Here is an 18,165-nt window from a genome sequence, read left to right as displayed (position 1 = left end):
TAAACTTTATTCAAGTATTATAACTTTTCATAGGTACCTACTCACGAGAGAAAAGAAACTGGTGGATTAGTGACAACGTAAACATTTTATTTGTAATCAATACAACGGTTGCTAAGAACACGGAATGACAGAGTTATGGTTTTTCCAAAATAAAGAGGTTTTAGTAACAATATTTGGTTTGCATATAGCGCATCCCTTTCGCGACTTAGCGTTTTAGTTTCGGACCAGCGACAATATGTTGGACAACTTTTTATTGGTTAGGTTAGTTGGGTTAGTCATCATCATCATCATCAGCCTATACCTATGAAAAGTTATAAAAATTTAATAAAAGTTTAAAAGTTCTTGAAATTTTAAAACATTCCAAGTAAAACACTTGAAGAATTGTCAGAATGAGTAACTTATACTGAATCGCTAAATTTGACACTGAAGCGATTCAATTCCCATTCAAGTTAAGCGTCATGGTACGAAAACCGCTTGAAGTGAGTGAATGAAAATGTCTGTATCGCTGTCGCTGAATCGTGCTTGAACTGAATCGCAAAAGTAACGTCGTGGTACGTAATAGCGATGCAGTTCAGTTTAGAGCCTAAACTGAATCGTGTTAAGAGAGCGTGGCAGGCCCGCTGTTCTCGGCTAGACGCATCCAGCTTCTACCATCAGTCTTTCGCAGATCGTCACTCCACCTGGCTGGAGGGCGCCCTACACTACGTTTGCCAAGACGCGGTTTACTCCAGCGGTTGTTGGTTCTTTGACTGATATGACCAGCCCAATGACACTTCAAAATGCGAATTCTCTGAGCTACGTCGATGACCTTAGTTTCTGTGTAGGATAGCCTCGTTGCGGATTCTATCCTTCAGAGAAATCCCGACCATAGCTCGTTCCATAGCTCGCTGAGCGACCTTGAATTGGTGGATTAGCGGTACTGTAAGTGTCCACGTTTCAGCTCCGTATGTCATGACGGATAGGACGCACTGGTTGAAAACTGGGTAAGTCGTTGACAAAAATACGTAAAAATGCGTATTATCTCTTTTTCACCGCTTCTTCTTGGTTTACGTATTATTAGTGAATTTGTTTGTAAAGACGTTTACATTTCTGTTTCTATTCAGCGAAATAGTCTTCGTAGTATGCGACTACGCAGTCATGGTAACAAAAGCTTTCGTTTAAACAAATATCTTCAACGCAACGACGCTTGAATTAAAATATTCTGCTTGTACCAAACATAGAGGGTCAATAAGTTTTTTTCTTTTTAGAGTTTTTGTGTTGTGAGTTTACTCTCACTCATACTAGTACATACATTCAAGAAATCGTTTACTGAGTCCATAACGTTCAGTCAAACTCTGCGGTTGACGCTAGACAGGTCGCTCAAACGGAGCTATTCGGAGTACGGAGCGCTTCGTTCCGTTGACTTGCTCTCATGATATTGTGCTACATGTACCTAAAGTAGAGCAGAAAGGAGATGGGAATATTTCCTTCTAGTACAGTTTCAGGAACTAAGTAATTTATTTTCGTACTTAGTAGTCAGCTACAGATAAAAGGTACGCTCCTGTAACAGCGGGAACCACACCAGAGGTACCTTTTCTCTGTAACTGATCAACGTGTACCCAGTACACAAGCTTACGCGTCAGAGTTGATTACAGTCAGTCAGCGCCGAGACAAGGATGTCCTCCCACTATTAGAAATTATTACACTATGCTTTTGATTTTGAAGGTTGTTATCGATAACCCAGTAAAGACAAGATTGGCACAGAAGTGAGAGAAGTCCCAACTGACATGGAAGCAGAGACGGACAAAGAAGAAGAAAGAGCGCTTGAATGTTCCATAAGTTAATTAAAAAGCTCTCGCTTTAATGTGGTGTAGTTTTCGTGTTATGTATTCAAGAATCAGCGGAAAATTTTAATAATAGTTTTAGGTGAATTTTGCAGCAAACAGCCATTTAACGTTTTGTGGAGCGCATTCTACACGGATCGCAACATGCATACAAACAGAGGGTACACCGCCAGCTTCTCTGATTTAATGCCATGTAAAAGAATGGGTATGATGTTGTATACAAACAAAAAGTCAAACTAAGTTAGAAAAAAAACTACTTATTAAAAAAAAAAAACGGAAAACAATTATCCATAACTTTAAAAAAAATGTTAAACGATAGAAATAAATCAAAATGTATTTCTGTGTATCAGCCTCTGGGCTCGTTAATATACCGAGTGGCAAAAAATCTGGCCCTCAAATGTATGCAGTAATAGCTAATTTTGTATGGAGTGCGCCAAATTTTGTGCCGCTGAGTATAGATTAATTGTAATGAAATCTAAAACTAAACCAGCAATTCTGTAGTAACCGGTACACTGTGCAAGCGCGCGTCTGTGCAAATATTTACTTCCAGAGAGCGGCACGCCGAATTATGTTAAGCTTCCCAAACGTTTTGCGAGTTAAAAAGATGACCCGAATTAGGTACCCGGGAACGGTGGCGTCGCTAAAATTTTGCTGGAAAATTCGCTAGTTCATTGTAAAATGGTTTTCTACTAGCGTTTACCTTCAGCTTTGCTCATGGATACGTAAGCCTTGGTTTGGCAGCGGAATTAAAAACTAGCGATTTTACTTTTCCATGGGTATTACTAAAATTTCTCTAGTGGTTTTCATTCACGGTGTATCTGATGTTCGGACCGCAATGCCTAATAAGTATATTAAGTAGATAAATATCATAGAATAATTGATACGAATTGATCTAGGTAGTCCCAAAGTAAGCTTGTCTAATAGGTACAGTCAAGTACAAAGATATCGACACGGCCGAAGTTACAAAAATTGTGTACACGACTTTATGCACTTAACATTAAGATCGTGTGTACCTACATATTGTTGTAACTCTGGCCGTGTCGATATCTTTGCACTCTTAACTGTACTAGGCAATGGATAAGAATAATAAAATACATGTTAAACAACCAACACTCGAAAACTTTGATATTTTTCAAACAATAATCTGTCCAGACCAGGGGTCGAATGCAGGATTTAGCAGTTTCTATAATTGATGGCGAGATTGTTGTTGCTAATGTAAACTCAGTGCGCGTGTTGACTTTGCCGGTTTTTTACCTGTCTGATCACTCACCATGTGTTCTTGGAACTGAATCAGACACAAAGCTCTGAATCTCTCCAACACGCGTATAATTTAACATGTTTCCAGTTAACATCGCTTCCTGAAGCCTGATTTTTGCAGAGAAAATCATTCACGTAGATATAGATTGCGGGGCTACCCAACATGTTATAATGTGGCGGATCATTCGAGGCCCGCAATGTATTGCTACTCGGATGATTTTGCTCGTAACGTGAAAGCCCTGCTAGAAGCGGACAGCCTAATACCCAGCCTTCCGCATAACATGGGTAAACCCATGACGTTTGATGTTGTAACTTAAAACATATTGACTTGGGCACAGGAGGGTTAACTGACAGGGTAGCTTCCTTCACCTACACAGCCTGTTTGCGAGTAACACTGCTCGTGGAGCTAGAAAATACATATATAACAAATACACGTGTATGAAATACAGGTTTTTAAACCCCGGCGCAAAAAGTGAGTTGTTTCTTGTAAGTTGGGCCACAATGTATGTGTGCATAATTGGTCCCAAACGGATGGACCGATCTCGGTGCGGATTTTTTACAGCCGAAAGTGTTTAATCGAGGTGGTTTTCAGCTAACACTGAAAAAAAAAAAAAAAAAAAGATTTGCTAACAGTAACATAAAAAATTGTTGCTTGTAACATAACTTGAGTGACTACAAAACTAAGGCCTACTTATAGCTAAAAGTTAGGTGATGTCTTACAAAACCAGTTTTGCAATAATAGCATAATTTTGGTTCCTAATTAGTAAATTTTGGCTAAACGTCAAGTAGCCAAACTAGTTCAGCTATCCTTTTTTTTTTCAGTGAAGTTTAGTTAAAATCGGTTCTGCCGTTTTTTTACATATTTAACTGTGAAAAGACAGTCGGAATTGCGTTCTCTGTTTTGTATTATGTGTATCTTGATAAATATTAGTTTGTTGTTTTTATTATTATGTCTTCATGTGTACAAATTATATGTATGTGTAATGCACTGTTTGGATTAAATTAAAAATTTTGTATCTTTTAAATGTAGTGTTTACTCTCGTTTGTGATGTCCTGTCAATCATTCGAAGGTTGACTGGAAGAGATCCACTTAAAGGATAGGGGGATTCGCCTTTATACATCTTATTCTCTTGTTGTCTATTAATTTCATGAGTTTTACGTTTCAAGAGTTATACAATACAATACTATCTTTGCCGTCAAAATTATAGATACTTCCAAGTAAATAGTTGTATGAATACGTTGTAGATGGGCTTGCGCTGTATATTTAAATTTTAACCTTTCTCCAAGACCTGTGAAGGATAATATTCGCGAATTCTTCTTCCATTCATAAAACTTCATCGGGTTATAAACTTGAGTTAGCAGCTTTACGTAGAGCCGGGCAAAACTTTCCCGTAATTACCTCCATATTAAATACGGTAAGTGGGGGTAAAAAATCTTAAAGTCGCAACATTGCAGCTCGGTTGTTTAATCTGCTTTAACTTTGCAGGTTGCGCTTTGTTGCACTGAGATATTATTATAGTCGCTAGTCTATTAAAATGTAGAGGTTAGTCTTTTATATTATGATGCTGCATTTATAAAGCTTTAAAGTCTCAATAGAAAATGAGAGGTGAAGCCTTAACCTTTTTATTGTTTAGTTAATTAAATGCGGCATTCTAAAGGACAGGTATTTGTGTCTGTTAAGGAATACTGCTTCCGTCCACGTCCAAGTCTGGCAATAACAAGTTTTTTTTAATGACACATTTTACAACGGAACAAGGCTTTATTACTCCCAAGACCACTCTAAAATCTTCCAAACAAGCTAGACATTTTGAAACATTATATTTGAAAAGTTTTAACGGAATATTTTTTTTGGAAATTATCAAGACTCGGGAATAAATAAAGAGTCAAACGACATGGAGGTCTATTCCGGATTCCTTGGTGTTAGTTTTGATACCAGAGTAGAATTAGGCTCAGTACGCAGAAAAGTGGGTGAAATTGCTAGTTGCTCCCTTTTCTTGCGCTCTTTTTAAACAGCCGGCTGGAAAAAAATTCAATCTGATCGAAGTAAGGAGTCGCCTCTTGCTTTTAATTTTTTGTATTCACATTTATGAATTTTACTTCTATTTGCTGCCATGTTGCTGTCTGATATAGAAAACCTTTAGTAAACACAAACTCGAATGTTGACTATTACTGATTTGTATAATGAGGTGTTTTTGTTCTGAATCATTGTGATGTAGGCGTTATCACATTTTTTAATATTTTGCAATTTTTATATTTGTTTTAAACTGGTTTAATATATGAATGGCTAAAGCAATAACGTGGGTACACAATGTTATATCTATATCACAGTTTGTCGTGGTATTTATGTAAATGAAGGTTGATACACTTCATTTAATTAAAACTATTTGTATCTCTATGGTTTAGCTCCATAGAGTTATCGAGACAATGACGGACAGAATGACAAGGACTTATTAAAATGAATGTTATGTTTAAAAGGTACTGATAAAGAAAATAAGGAAATAATAGCTCTAAATGTTGTTTTTCTTTACAGGTGAGATTTATTTTAGTTATTATTTAACCTAAGATGTTACGCCACATAGGTATAAATGTTTATTTTTAATAAAATCCTGTTTCTTTACAGAGCAACGCAATTTGGTTATTATTTCACCAACGGTGTTTAGTGTTTAAAAAACACATTATAAAACAACATTTCTATAGCTAATTTAACAATGGCGAAGTTAAAATTCAAATTTGCGGTGAAAGCGGGTGATGATTCCAAAAGCAATATAATCTGTATAACTACAATTACGGATGTCAACAACCAAACCTTCTTATTGCCGGATGAGCTACAACCGGTAAAATTGCATGATACAATTATAAAAACTGAAGCTTTTGCAAAAGTAAAGAATACACTAAAAAGGAGACATGATCAACGACAAGTATGGATTTCGTTGACAACCGAGATCAGTAATGTTTACATAGACGAAGATGGAAATATGCAATTCAAAGGATATTTACTGGAAGAAGCCCCACCAGAGGTGCATCAACAAATCCCCACCACTGGAATTTCAGAAGAGGTTTTAACGAGAATTTTACAAAGCTGTGCAGAAATGAACAAGGATGTTCCTAAACCACAAAACGTAAGAAATATTACAGAAAAGTTTGTAATAGAAAAATTCACAAGGAAAACATCGAATGTATTTCAATGGATGACTATTTTTGAAGCAGAATGTACTCGCTTAGGAATAGAAGAAGATTTGAGGAAAATTGAAGCTCTTAGATTATTCTTGGAAGACTCCTGTATAGATTGGTACACTTCTATGCTTATAAAACATACTATTAACTCAGACTGGTTGGTATGGAAAAAAAGCTTCTGTGACACATATGCAGACAAAGGCTGGTCCCAGGTTCGGTATGCACTTTTATTCAAATATAGACAGGGGTCATTACTGGAATACGCTTTAAAAAAAGAGAGACTTTTATTAGAGATGAATAAAACAATTGATACGCCTACTTTGATGGACTTGATTGCTACAGGTTTACCACATTATATAGCGGATAAAATTGATAGGAAAACTTTGAAAGAGACTGAAGACTTATTCAATAACATCAGGGGCTTGGAACACCTGGTAAGAAAACAGAATACTGGAGTTTTAGAAAAAAATAATTATGAAAAAGAAGAAAAAGTACGACCATGCCGAATATGTGAAAAAGAAAACAAGGGTAGTCGGTATCATCCTGAAACATTATGTTGGTTCAAAAACATAAATAACAAACCAAAACGAGAATATATCCGAAGCGTTAATAATTCTGAATTAGAAACAGAACTAAATCAAATTGATCCAAAAAACTAATATTCCCACCATTAATCAAAATTAAAATATGCATAAATGATACTTTAGAAACTTTGGCAATTTATGATTCAGGTTCAAATGTTTCTTTAATAAACTCAAGGCTATTATCCTATAAAAATTACTCAACAGAAAAAAATATAAATAATGCTAACTTAAAAACGATTAATGGTGTAAAAAAAACGGTAGGAATAGTAACTTTAAAAATAAAAATATTCGATATTGAAAAAAAAATTAATGTTTTCGTAATAGATGAAGAAAACTTCGATTATGATTTCCTGCTTGGGCTAGACTGTATAGAGCAATTTCATTTGATACAAAATGAAAAATTACAAATAACGCAAACTGTACAAAATTATAAAAAAGAACAATATGATGATAAGAGGTGTCACAAAAAAGAAACAATAATTCCTGGCTCTACAGGTATTGTAAGTAATGAAGCAAATAACAATAATGTATTTAAAGTTAATTTTAATGAACATATTGACGTAACTAACTTCTGCATATCCGTAAATCATCTAGATCTACAGGAAAAAACAGTAATAGAGGAACTAATAAGCAAGTATAAGTCACTTTTCGCTAAAGATAAGTATGATATCGGTACGGTGCAGGGTTATGAAGCACACATTGATCTAGTAATAGATAAATACTGCAGTAAAAGACCATATAGATGTAGTATAGAAGATAAACATGAAATTGAACAACAAATATCGAAACTATTGCAAGAAAACTTGATAGAGGAGTCTTATAGTCCCTTTGCTGCTCCGGTAACAATGGCTTTTAAAAAAGAGGACGGAAAAAGGTCGAGACTATGTATAGATTTTCGTGATTTAAATAAAATTGTGGTTCCGCAATCGCAACCATTCCCACTGATTGACGATTTAATGCAAAAAACAAGAAATTGTAAATTTTTTACTACTCTAGACATAAACTCAGCTTTCTGGTCAATTCCTTTGAAAGTTGAAGACAGAAAAAAGACAGCTTTTGTTACTCAGGAGGGACATTACCAATGGACTTGTTTACCATTCGGCTTAAAAACTTCACCTGCCATCTTTCAAAGGATATTGAGTACCATTATAAGAAAACACAAATTATCCGATTTCACTGTTAATTATATTGATGATATTTTGGTGTTTTCAAAAACATTTAATGAACATATTGTTCACTTATCATTGTTATTGGAGGCAATTTTAAAAGAAGGATTTAGATTGAAATTCTCCAAGTGCAATTTCGCACAAGACTCTGTAAAATACTTGGGTCATATAATTAAAAACAATACAGTCACTCCATTAAAGGATAACTTAATTGCTATAAAAGAGTTCCCTGTCCCGAAAACACAAAAAAATGTTAGACAATTTCTAGGAAAAATAAATTTCTATGGAAAATATATATCACATACATCAATCGTGCTAGATCCGTTACATAATTTGTTGCGAAAGGGACAAAAATTTATTTGGTCAGAAAAATGTCAAGAATCCTTCGACACAATAAAAAAACTTCTGTGCTCAAAACCCATCTTAGCTATATTTGACCCAGATTTGCCGATATATATTTACACAGATGCAAGTATGCAAGGTATAGGCGCTGTTTTAAAACAAACACAACAAAACGGAGAAGAAAAGCCTTGCGCATACTTTTCAAAAAAATTAAGTGATACCCAAAAAAAGAAAAAAGCCGTATATCTGGAATGTTTAGCTATAAAAGAAGCTATAAAATATTGGCAAATATGGCTCATAGGAAAAAAATTTACAGTTTTCTCTGATCATAAGCCTTTAGAAAAAATGAACATTAAAGCCAGAACAGATGAGGAATTGGGAGATCTTACATATTATTTATCACAATTTGAGTTCGAAGTAATATATTCGCCGGGAAAATATAATTTAGAAGCAGACAGTTTAAGTAGAAATCCGGTATTAGAACCGAGCGAAAATCAAGACGAAAGTTTAAAAGTTATAAATCTAGTTAAAATAGAAGATATCCAAATGGATCAAAATGAAAATGATGACATAAAACAGAATAAAAATAAACTTAAGTTAAAAAACAATGTATATTTCAAAAAAATTGGAAAAAAAGAAAAAATAATCCTAACTGAGGAATTCAGTAAAAAACTGATTAAAAACGTACATTTTTACTATTGTCATATAGGAATACAACAAATGAATAAAAAAATAAAACCATTTTATACAGCAAAGAATTTAACAAATAATATAAAAAGTGTTTGTGATAGCTGTGAAATCTGCATAAAAAACAAATCAAGAGGAAAATATAAGTTCGGTGTAATGTCTCACTTGGGCCCTGCATCATATCCTTTTGAGATCGTTTCGATAGATACTATCGGTGGATTTGGTGGTTCACGTTCTACAAAAACATACTTACACCTTTTGGTAGACCACTTCACAAGATATGCTTATATTTTGACTTCAAAAACTCAATCCTCATGTGATTTTATAAAGTTAGTTAAAAAGGTATCACAGGAAAATCAAATTGGCATGATTCTATCTGATCAATACCCAGGTATAAATTCAAAAGATTTTAAATTTTTTTGGATAGAGAAAACATACCTATCATTTTTACAGCAGTAAATGCGCCATTTTCGAATGGATTAAACGAAAGGTTAAATCAGACATTGATTAACAAAATTAGGTGTAAAATAAATGAAAAAAAAGATAAATTTGCTTGGACCACTATAGCTCACGAATGTACTCAAAAATATAATGAGACTGAACACACTGTGACAGGATTTTCCCCAAAGTATTTATTAGAAGGGAAAAATATTGATATTATACCGGATGAAATAAAACAAGATATAACGCATAACGATTTAATGAGAGATAGGCGAGTTGCATTAGATAACACTTTAAAATCACATAATTATAACAAGCAAAAATTCGATAAAAACAGAAGTAAATGCGAATTAAAAATAGGCGATTTAGTTTATGTTGAAAACGGAAATCGGTTAAACAGAAAAAAATTAGACGAGTTAAAAATTGGACCTTTTAAAATAATGGATAAGATTTCAAATTCAATATATAGGCTAGATACAGGACATAATAAATACGAATCGAATCTTTTCCATATAACAAAGCTTGTACCTGTATTGGAAAATACATAAGGAAATAAAAATGTATAAAATAAAATAGAAAAGTATAGAAATATAAAACGATGTATTATCTCTTAGGGGGGGGGGGGGAGATGTAAATGAAGGTTGATACACTTCATTTAATTAAAACTATTTGTATCTCTATGGTTTAGCTCCATAGAGTTATCGAGACAATGACGGACAGAATGACAAGGACTTATTAAAATGAATGTTATGTTTAAAAGGTACTGATAAAGAAAATAAGGAAATAATAGCTCTAAATGTTGTTTTTCTTTACAGGTGAGATTTATTTTAGTTATTATTTAACCTAAGATGTTACGCCACATAGGTATAAATGTTTATTTTTAATAAAAATCCTGTTTCTTTACAGAGCAACGCAATTTGGTTATTATTTCACCAACGGTGTTTAGTGTTTAAAAAACACATTATATTTATTTAGAGCAAACCGTTTTATATCCATCATTAAACAAAACTTATCTTTGTTTAATCTGTTGCGTTATAAATTTTACAGTTCTGATGTGAAATATATATCCAATAACAAGTTGAAATTGATTCAAATTAGTAAATTTTCCGTATTCATGACATGACGCTAGTAGATATGCGTCGAAATATACGAAACTCATTTAAATATTATCACGTCCCGTAGAGTATTATGTGTAATGTCAAACCACTAACCCATTTTAAGTATCAAATCTTGCTTACACTGCACTGACTTTGACTTTGGATTCCCAATTTTTGGCCTTTTTATTTGGCATCCGGCTGTACGTCCATTACTTACTCCGTGTCGTTACCATTTCAAAATTCTAAAAGTTACAAAATACAAATAGATGGACATAACAGAGGGGAGGGGTACGCTGTTGCAAAACATGGCAACTTTGTAAAAGAATTAGAAAATCCAGGCGATTTAATAGAAAAAGACTTCGTCCGGGCACAGAGTACATATATAACAGATACACCACCTAGTACAAGCAAATGGTATCACCCTAATACTGGCTATTCAACTGGCTATTTTTCTTTCCTTCGATTTTCCAATAGATGGCACCAGTGAGAACACAAATAACACGATACGTATTGCCATCTAGTGAGACACTAAGGATACGGTACACTGACAACAACCAACAAGCTCACCAACTGAGCCTAGACGACTAGAGATACGCATGATGTCTCTGTCTTATTTACGTCATTAGAAGAGAATGGCATGTTTCTCTCAAATAGTTTCGACGAATGTGTGCAAGCGCGGGGCAAGCCCAGCAAGCGCATTCCGGTTATTCGCCATCTAGCATCACAATTGCAAAACACTATGAAAGCCTCATAGCTGAAATGTAGCCACATGTAGCCTTAACTTTCGTATTCTCAATTTATTATTGTCATGGTGTTTCTTATCTTCAAATTAAGGAGTTGAATAAGGGTTGATGTGAAGTTGTTTTTATAAAATATGCTAGTCTTTATTTTAATCTTAATATTTTTGCTTAATTCGGCTTATTCACATTTTATAATTTACAAATGTTAATAGTATTGCCATCTATTGCGGTTTTTTTGTATTAAATATACCTTGTAGGGATTGGTAGGCCATGGTCCGGGCGAATGGTAACCTGCTATCCGTACCCGTGCATAAAACCTATGCTATGTTGCTTTCTACGTTGGCCACACTGGCCCGCAGTATCGGAAATACGTGATCTATCAGCTAATGCTATACTGACCTGAATTCCACTTTGAAAGGGAAAATACAAAAATTGTTACGAATTACCTCGATACGTTGATTCTATGCTAACATACGGCGATGTTACGTCTAACTTTGTGATTTTTTTAATCCGGTTCATCTTGTTGGTACTTATGCTATTTTATATCAACGATCTTTATCTTCGCTACTCGTTGTACAGGTCGATTCATAAGAGCTGGCACAAATGGATTCAATAAGTGAATGAAGGTATCTGTGCTGTGTGTTACTTATTTTTCACACAAATATGAAAATGTCATGCATCGGAAATTTAATTTTCTTACAAAAATGTCTAAGTGATATTACTTTAGTTGAATGCATTCGTGCCTCTGCTTTTGTGAGTCGAGCTGAGTAGCAGTAGCATAAATGCAGTTCATTCATAAAATATTGACTTCCGCAAAGTAGCGCGGAAAACTCAATAATTTATTATGTGATTCTATTCTATAGCATAAAATCATTAGCTACACTCGGTTCAGTTTCTTTTGCTTTAGGTACGTTTTATCTTTAGTTTATCTTTTATCTTTTAGTTTTAGAAGCCGTGGTGGCCTAGTGGTTTGACCTATCGCCTCTCAAGCAGAGGGTCGTGGGTTCAAACCCCGGCTCGCACCTCTGAATTTTTCGAAATTCATGTGCGGAATTACATTTGAAATTTACCACGAGCTTTGCGGTGAAGGAAAACATCGTGAGGAAACCTGCACAAACCTGCGGAGCAATTCAATGGTGCGTCGTGAAGTTCCCAATCCGCACTGGGCCCGCGTGGGAACTATGGCCCAAGCCCTCCTGTTCTGGGAGGAGGCTTCTGGGGTGACGTTTTATCTTTATATAACAGCTACTCCGTCGACTGGTGACGGCTTAGGACTAAGACCGTATTTATAGGCTGTGTACAGTGCAACAGGCAGAGAAAGCCGGCATGCATTTGCGTAGTCACGCTAGTCTGCTTGCCCGCCAAAGCTTGACGATTAGGGGCTGCCGTCAGCTAACACGGGCTTGTTCAAAGATGCCGGCGTGCTGTGACGCAGCAGTGTTACTTGTATATTCATGTAGGTAAAGACTCAATGAATCAGCTAGATTTTGCTCGCGATCTCGTCAAACAAACGAAAATATTTTCGCCGAATTGCGCACAAATAAATAAACAACAATAATAATCAATAAAACAAAACGCAAAAAAATACTTATTCACTTCTTATGCTCGTAAAGTTCGTGTTTATGCTGGATCTAGGCGACATAAAATGACTTTTTATGCTCTTGTGCATAAAGTAAAATCTTCGTGTAAGACCAAGACAATCAGGTGTTAACAGCCACAAACAAAAAAGTTTTTATATTTTATCTAATCATTTTTAATTTGTATAAAATTAAAAATTAATCAAATAAATCAATAAAACTCAATATTTATAATTATATTAGCAATGCATGAAAAATAAAAGGTACCTAGTAAGTGAACAATGTTTCAACTGTTGTTATTTCATCTCCTCGCAATCGAAGTGAAAAGCAGAGTGTAAAGCTCGAGCATTAAACCCATTTTCCCCTCGACGTGTCTATCCACTCTCGCCGTACCGGCTCGGGTGGCTATATGAACGTCTCGGGTAAAATGGCTGGTTTTATGCTCTTGTTGAACAATCTACTATTTTCAACCTTTTAAATGTCGGATTGGACAAATTAAGGTCACACACACACACAGCATGAAGCAGCGGCAAGCGGCAGAGTGATTTTTAAAGTGACCCCTCTTATAGGTCACACCATCTAACGTATCATCTTATTTAGTACTTTTATAATTTCGAGACTGCCATGATTTCCTGTTTCCGTTCGAATCGTTACTTCCGAGTAAGAAAAATAAGCAGGCTCTTCTAAAGAGCGTTTTTATTTTTTGTTTCAATAGTGAAACCCAAGAATAAATAAAGGACCGAGATGCTCAGCATCCAAAGCCGACCTACAGAACCCATGCTTTCCTCAGTCACCGCGTTGCCTAAAAAAATGTTCTCTTCACACTACTGCTGGCTGGAATGGTCACCATCGTGGCAGCGCGATGACCAGACCGAGGAGCCCAGTCAGGCTCTAGGATACAATAAATAAATAGTAAACTGTAACTGATTTTTTCGTCCTGTAATCCTCGTTTTGTAACAAGTAGTGATATAGTCAGTCTGATACTGAGATGTGTCCCTGGTGACAGCCACCTATGTAACTGTAACAGGCGTCACTGAAAATCAGCGTCGCGAAATAATCTTCAGATCTTTTCGCGACACATAGCTGAGTGGCGGCCATTTTGGCTGGTGGGAATAGGCATGGATGTGTATATTTCAGTGTTTCTGTATGTGTATCTATTTTTATCAGCCAATAAACCATTCTTATTCTTATTCTTATATGCTGATATTGATCCCGTTTGTCTTCTCCAGGGCATCTTCCGTCTGGCGTGCGAGCACGTGCTGCGCACGATGCGCCGCGGGCGCGAGACGCTGCTGACGCTGCTGGAGGCGTTCGTGTACGACCCGCTGGTGGAGTGGGGCGCGGGCGGCGGGCGGCGCCGGCGCGGCGGGCGGGACCTCCGCGCCGCCCTCGCCATGCTCGCCGTGCGCGCGCACGAGCTCAAACACCAGTTCGCTGATGTCACGTGAGTGAACACCACCTACAACGAAACAAGCTGAAACATCATCGTCAGAGCCCGGAATTTTCACGGCATTTTTGATCTGTCATAGTGATTTCTCGCTTATCGACTTTCGATATTCAATTTCGATATATCGATACACAACATGTTAAAAAAGATTAAAAGCAGAGTTCAACAATAGACGGTTTTATCGTTAAAGAGAGATCTCTTCCAATTAACTTTTGAGCAGTCTAAATTGTGAAATGGACATAAATATGCATTATGCGATGAAAACAATGAATAGTTAACGATTTTTAATTTAATAATTCAATTTCATATTCAATTCTGTTTTTATTTGTTTATTTATTTATATTCAATTGCTTACATGTAGTTTGTTAGGTGGTAATTGGTGTTTGTAGTGTTTCATACATGTACCTCTAGGGAGGTGTCACAATATACTTAATTCTTTCGTGCAAATAAGTGTTCCATTAGTGTGTGTCTTTATAAAAGACTAGCCTGTTACCCGCGACTCCGTCCGCGTAGAGTTCGGTTTTCACTATCCCGCTGGAACTATGAAATTTTCCGGGATAAAAACCAGGATAGTTTTCCTTCTACGGGACTCAAACTATCTGTATACCGAATTTCATCTAAATCTGTTCAGCGGTTTAGACGTGATGAAGTAACAAACAAACAAACAGACTTACAAATATTCGCATTTATAATATTAGCGGGATGGGATATTGCAGGTGGTAAGACCTTGTGCATGGTCCGCCCGGATTGCTACCACCATCCTTCTCGCTAATCCTTCCGTGAAGCAGCAGTGCTTGCACTGATGTGTTTTGGCGTGGAGAGTAAGACAGCCGGTGATATTACTGGCACTTGAGGTATCCCATGCCATCCAGTCGAATGTTACGATTATTATTTTACGATAATGTCATTATCGATATAATTTCTTTAGGTAGAGTCGATACGTGAGTAGTCACTATGACAGATCAAAAATTGCGCGAAAATTCCGGGCTCTGATCATCAACATCTCAGTCTATATATGTACATCCCACTGCAGAGCACAGGGGGCCTACCACACTCTCTTAATACGATTCAGTTTAGGCTCTAAGCTGAACTGCATCGCTATTTCGTACCACGACCTTACTTTTGCGATTCAGTTCAAGCACGGTTCAGCGACAGCGATACAGACATTTTCATTCACTCACTTCAAGCGGGTTTCGTACCATGACGCTTAACTTGAGTGGGAATTGAATCGCTTCAGTGTCAAATTTAGCGATTCAGTATAAGTTACTCATTCTGTCAATTCTTTTGGAATTTTAAGTGTTTTACTTGGAATATTTATAAATTTCAAGAACTTTTAAACAATAAAGTAGTTTTAGTATTATTCAAGTTTTATAACTTTTCATAGGTATTCACGACATTGTGCTTCTTAACTCCTCATTGATAAAACAAATTTTTCAGTGAGAAAAGAGACTCGTGGATTAGTGACAGCGTAAACATTTTATTTGTAATCAACACAACGGTTGCTAAGAACACGGAATGACATAGAGTTATGGTTTTCCAAAATAAAGAGGTTTTAGTATACAATATTTGGTTTGCATATAGCGGCATCCTTTTCGCGACTTAGCGATTCAGTATCGGACCAGAGACAATATCGGTCTTTCATTCACTTGTAAACCATTGAGACTCAGCTCTGAGAAATAAACGTCGTGGTACCAATTTCGACGATTCAGTTTAGGTGCCTAAATTGAACTGCTGTGCGTTTGGATCGTTTATGAAAAGATCATGGTAGGCCCCCAGGTCTCAGAGTGAGAGGGCTCGGGCCGTAGTTCCCACGCGGGCCCAGTGCGGATTGGGAACTTCACACACACCTTAGCAGGTTTTTTGCAGGTTTCCTCGCGATATTTTCCTTCACCGTAAAACTCGTGGTAAATTTCAAATGTAATTTTGCGCATGAGTTTCGTAAGACTCAGAGGGGCTCGGACGTTCCTCCACTTGAGAGGCTATAGGTCAAACCACTAGGCCACCACTAGTATAGGCAGGTACTGTCTAGTGTCTGTCTGGCAACTATAACCCAGTTTGTTTAACATCAGTCCATAGACATGCAACTTTATTTCTCCATTACCACTAGCTATAAAAGTTTAAGTGCCAACCTGATTATAGTTCTCATTAACATTGTATGCAGAACGTGTATAAAACGCTAACTGGCACTATAAACATATTTTTTACTCAGTATTTGGCCGTGCTCGTTGGAATTCGGGTTTTCTATGTCACATTAACCTTGCATATTAAATGATCGCAGCTGAGTGTACAGAGCGCGTCGCAACCATGAAATAGCCGTCGTATTGTCGCAGCCGCGACGCGTAGCGCTCATGTGTCACTGCCTTAATGGAGCTACACATTGGTGCCCTGTGAATAGGGCAGTGAAACAACACACTAGCTGCTCTGTAAATAGGGCAGAAAGAGGCTAGCCACTGCAGGGCTACTACGAAACTCGAAGTTCGTGTCGTGCGGTCCCTCTGTCACTTATACTATTTAATACGAGAGCGAGAGGGACGGTACGACACGAACTTCGAGTTTCGTAGTAGCCCTGCTGGGCGCGGACGCAGGCAACTATCTCCTTCTACTTTATACAGTTACTCTACCTCTCTCTAAATAACTGAGTACTTAGAGCTATATTACTGCACCAGGAGATTCCTGTGCTCCGATTTCTGGTAGCAGGGCATGGTGTTCGGTAAAACAAGAAGCGGCTGTATAAAATCACTAAATCGTTATAATATGGACTGGATAGCCTAGTGATTAGAGTACTTGATTAGAAAGCTTGACGGCCCGGGTTCGATCCCCAGTCGGTGGCTTTTGCTAAATAATGTGTGAATCAAAAACACTAGCTATGGACTTTAAAACACGTCATAAATTGAAAAGTTTTCTACTGTTTTACTACGTTTATTTAATTAATATCTAAAACCTTGATTATCTTAAAATTGTACGTTGTATAGGTAACCCACACGCCTCACTGCTGGACATAGGCCTACTCTCCGATTAACAGGACTTGAGCTGCTATTTCCACTGAGGTCAGAGTATAAAAAAAAGTAAAACAGCAATTCAAACGTAAGAACCAGCTTGTTCTGTTGATGATGGACACTCACGACTCAAGGTCGGCTCTTCACTAGTGCACACGCTGCACGTTGCAGAGTGCATACACTGCATGCTGCATACGCCGTATACTCTGCATAGTGTTTGCGGGAAACACGGCTCAAGGTCGCGCATGTTTAAACACGTAAACTACATGAATATTTAGGGAAATTTGTATGCTGTAATGTTGTCGCGATTAATTTATTGTTATTGCATACTACACGATGAGTAAAATAAAGTTGGAGTAGCTTAGTGGTTTGACCAGTGGTCTCTCATGGCGAGGATCGTGGGTTCGAGCCACGCGCACCTTTGAGTATTTAGGATTGGCTCGAAATAACATTTAAAATTTGTGAAGTTTTTAAACGTTCGTGTTACGTGACGTTCTCGATCTACTCTGAGCCTGCATGGGAACTAACAGCCCAAGCTATCTCGTTCAGCGATGAGGACGATGTATTTTAAGTTAAAAAAAACTAAAATATCTACATGAATGAATGAACTAAATGCTCCTGTCATCCATTCAAAAGTTTATGATTTTAACAATGTATCTGTGTAACTTACAAGATTTTCCTTCATGTTTTACAACATGCCTTACCTAATTTAGAAACATGTTTAGTCGGACCATCTGGTGCAGCTGCCGAGGCCATAAAATATTTCTTTCTTACGGATCAAAAGTGCGCTCACATTAACATACGAATATCTCTTGCATAGTACATGAGCAGTAC

The 18,165-nt window shown here is 36.7% G+C and overlaps 2 protein-coding genes across 2 annotated transcripts in view; both read left to right on the top strand.

Moving 5' to 3' along the window:
• nonC (serine/threonine-protein kinase Smg1) overlaps positions 1-18,165 on the top strand; it is a 187,268-nt gene that overhangs the window by 135,662 nt on the left and 33,441 nt on the right. The window contains exon 2 of the mRNA XM_074090874.1: positions 14,118-14,332. Within this exon, the coding sequence (XP_073946975.1) occupies positions 14,118-14,332 (215 nt within the window). The remainder of the gene's footprint in view (positions 1-14,117; positions 14,333-18,165) is intronic.
• Positions 5,441-9,413, top strand: LOC141430088 (uncharacterized). Its single transcript, XM_074090630.1, has 2 exons — positions 5,441-5,610; positions 5,701-9,413. Exon 2 carries the CDS (start codon positions 5,789-5,791, stop codon positions 6,911-6,913), a length of 1,125 nt encoding a protein of 374 aa, XP_073946731.1. The 5' UTR covers positions 5,441-5,610; positions 5,701-5,788; the 3' UTR covers positions 6,914-9,413.

This window comes from Choristoneura fumiferana, chromosome 8, assembly GCF_025370935.1.
Source record: "Choristoneura fumiferana chromosome 8, NRCan_CFum_1, whole genome shotgun sequence".
NCBI lineage: Eukaryota > Metazoa > Arthropoda > Insecta > Lepidoptera > Tortricidae > Choristoneura > Choristoneura fumiferana.
Note: the sequence above shows the minus strand (reverse complement) of the source record. Positions and strands in the feature narration are given on the sequence as shown.

What these genes read in the sequence shown, in the direction of transcription:
- LOC141430088 (XM_074090630.1), top strand. Translation starts at nt 5,789, where the DNA reads ATGGCGAAGTTAAAATTCAAATTTGCGGTGAAAGCGGGTGATGATTCC.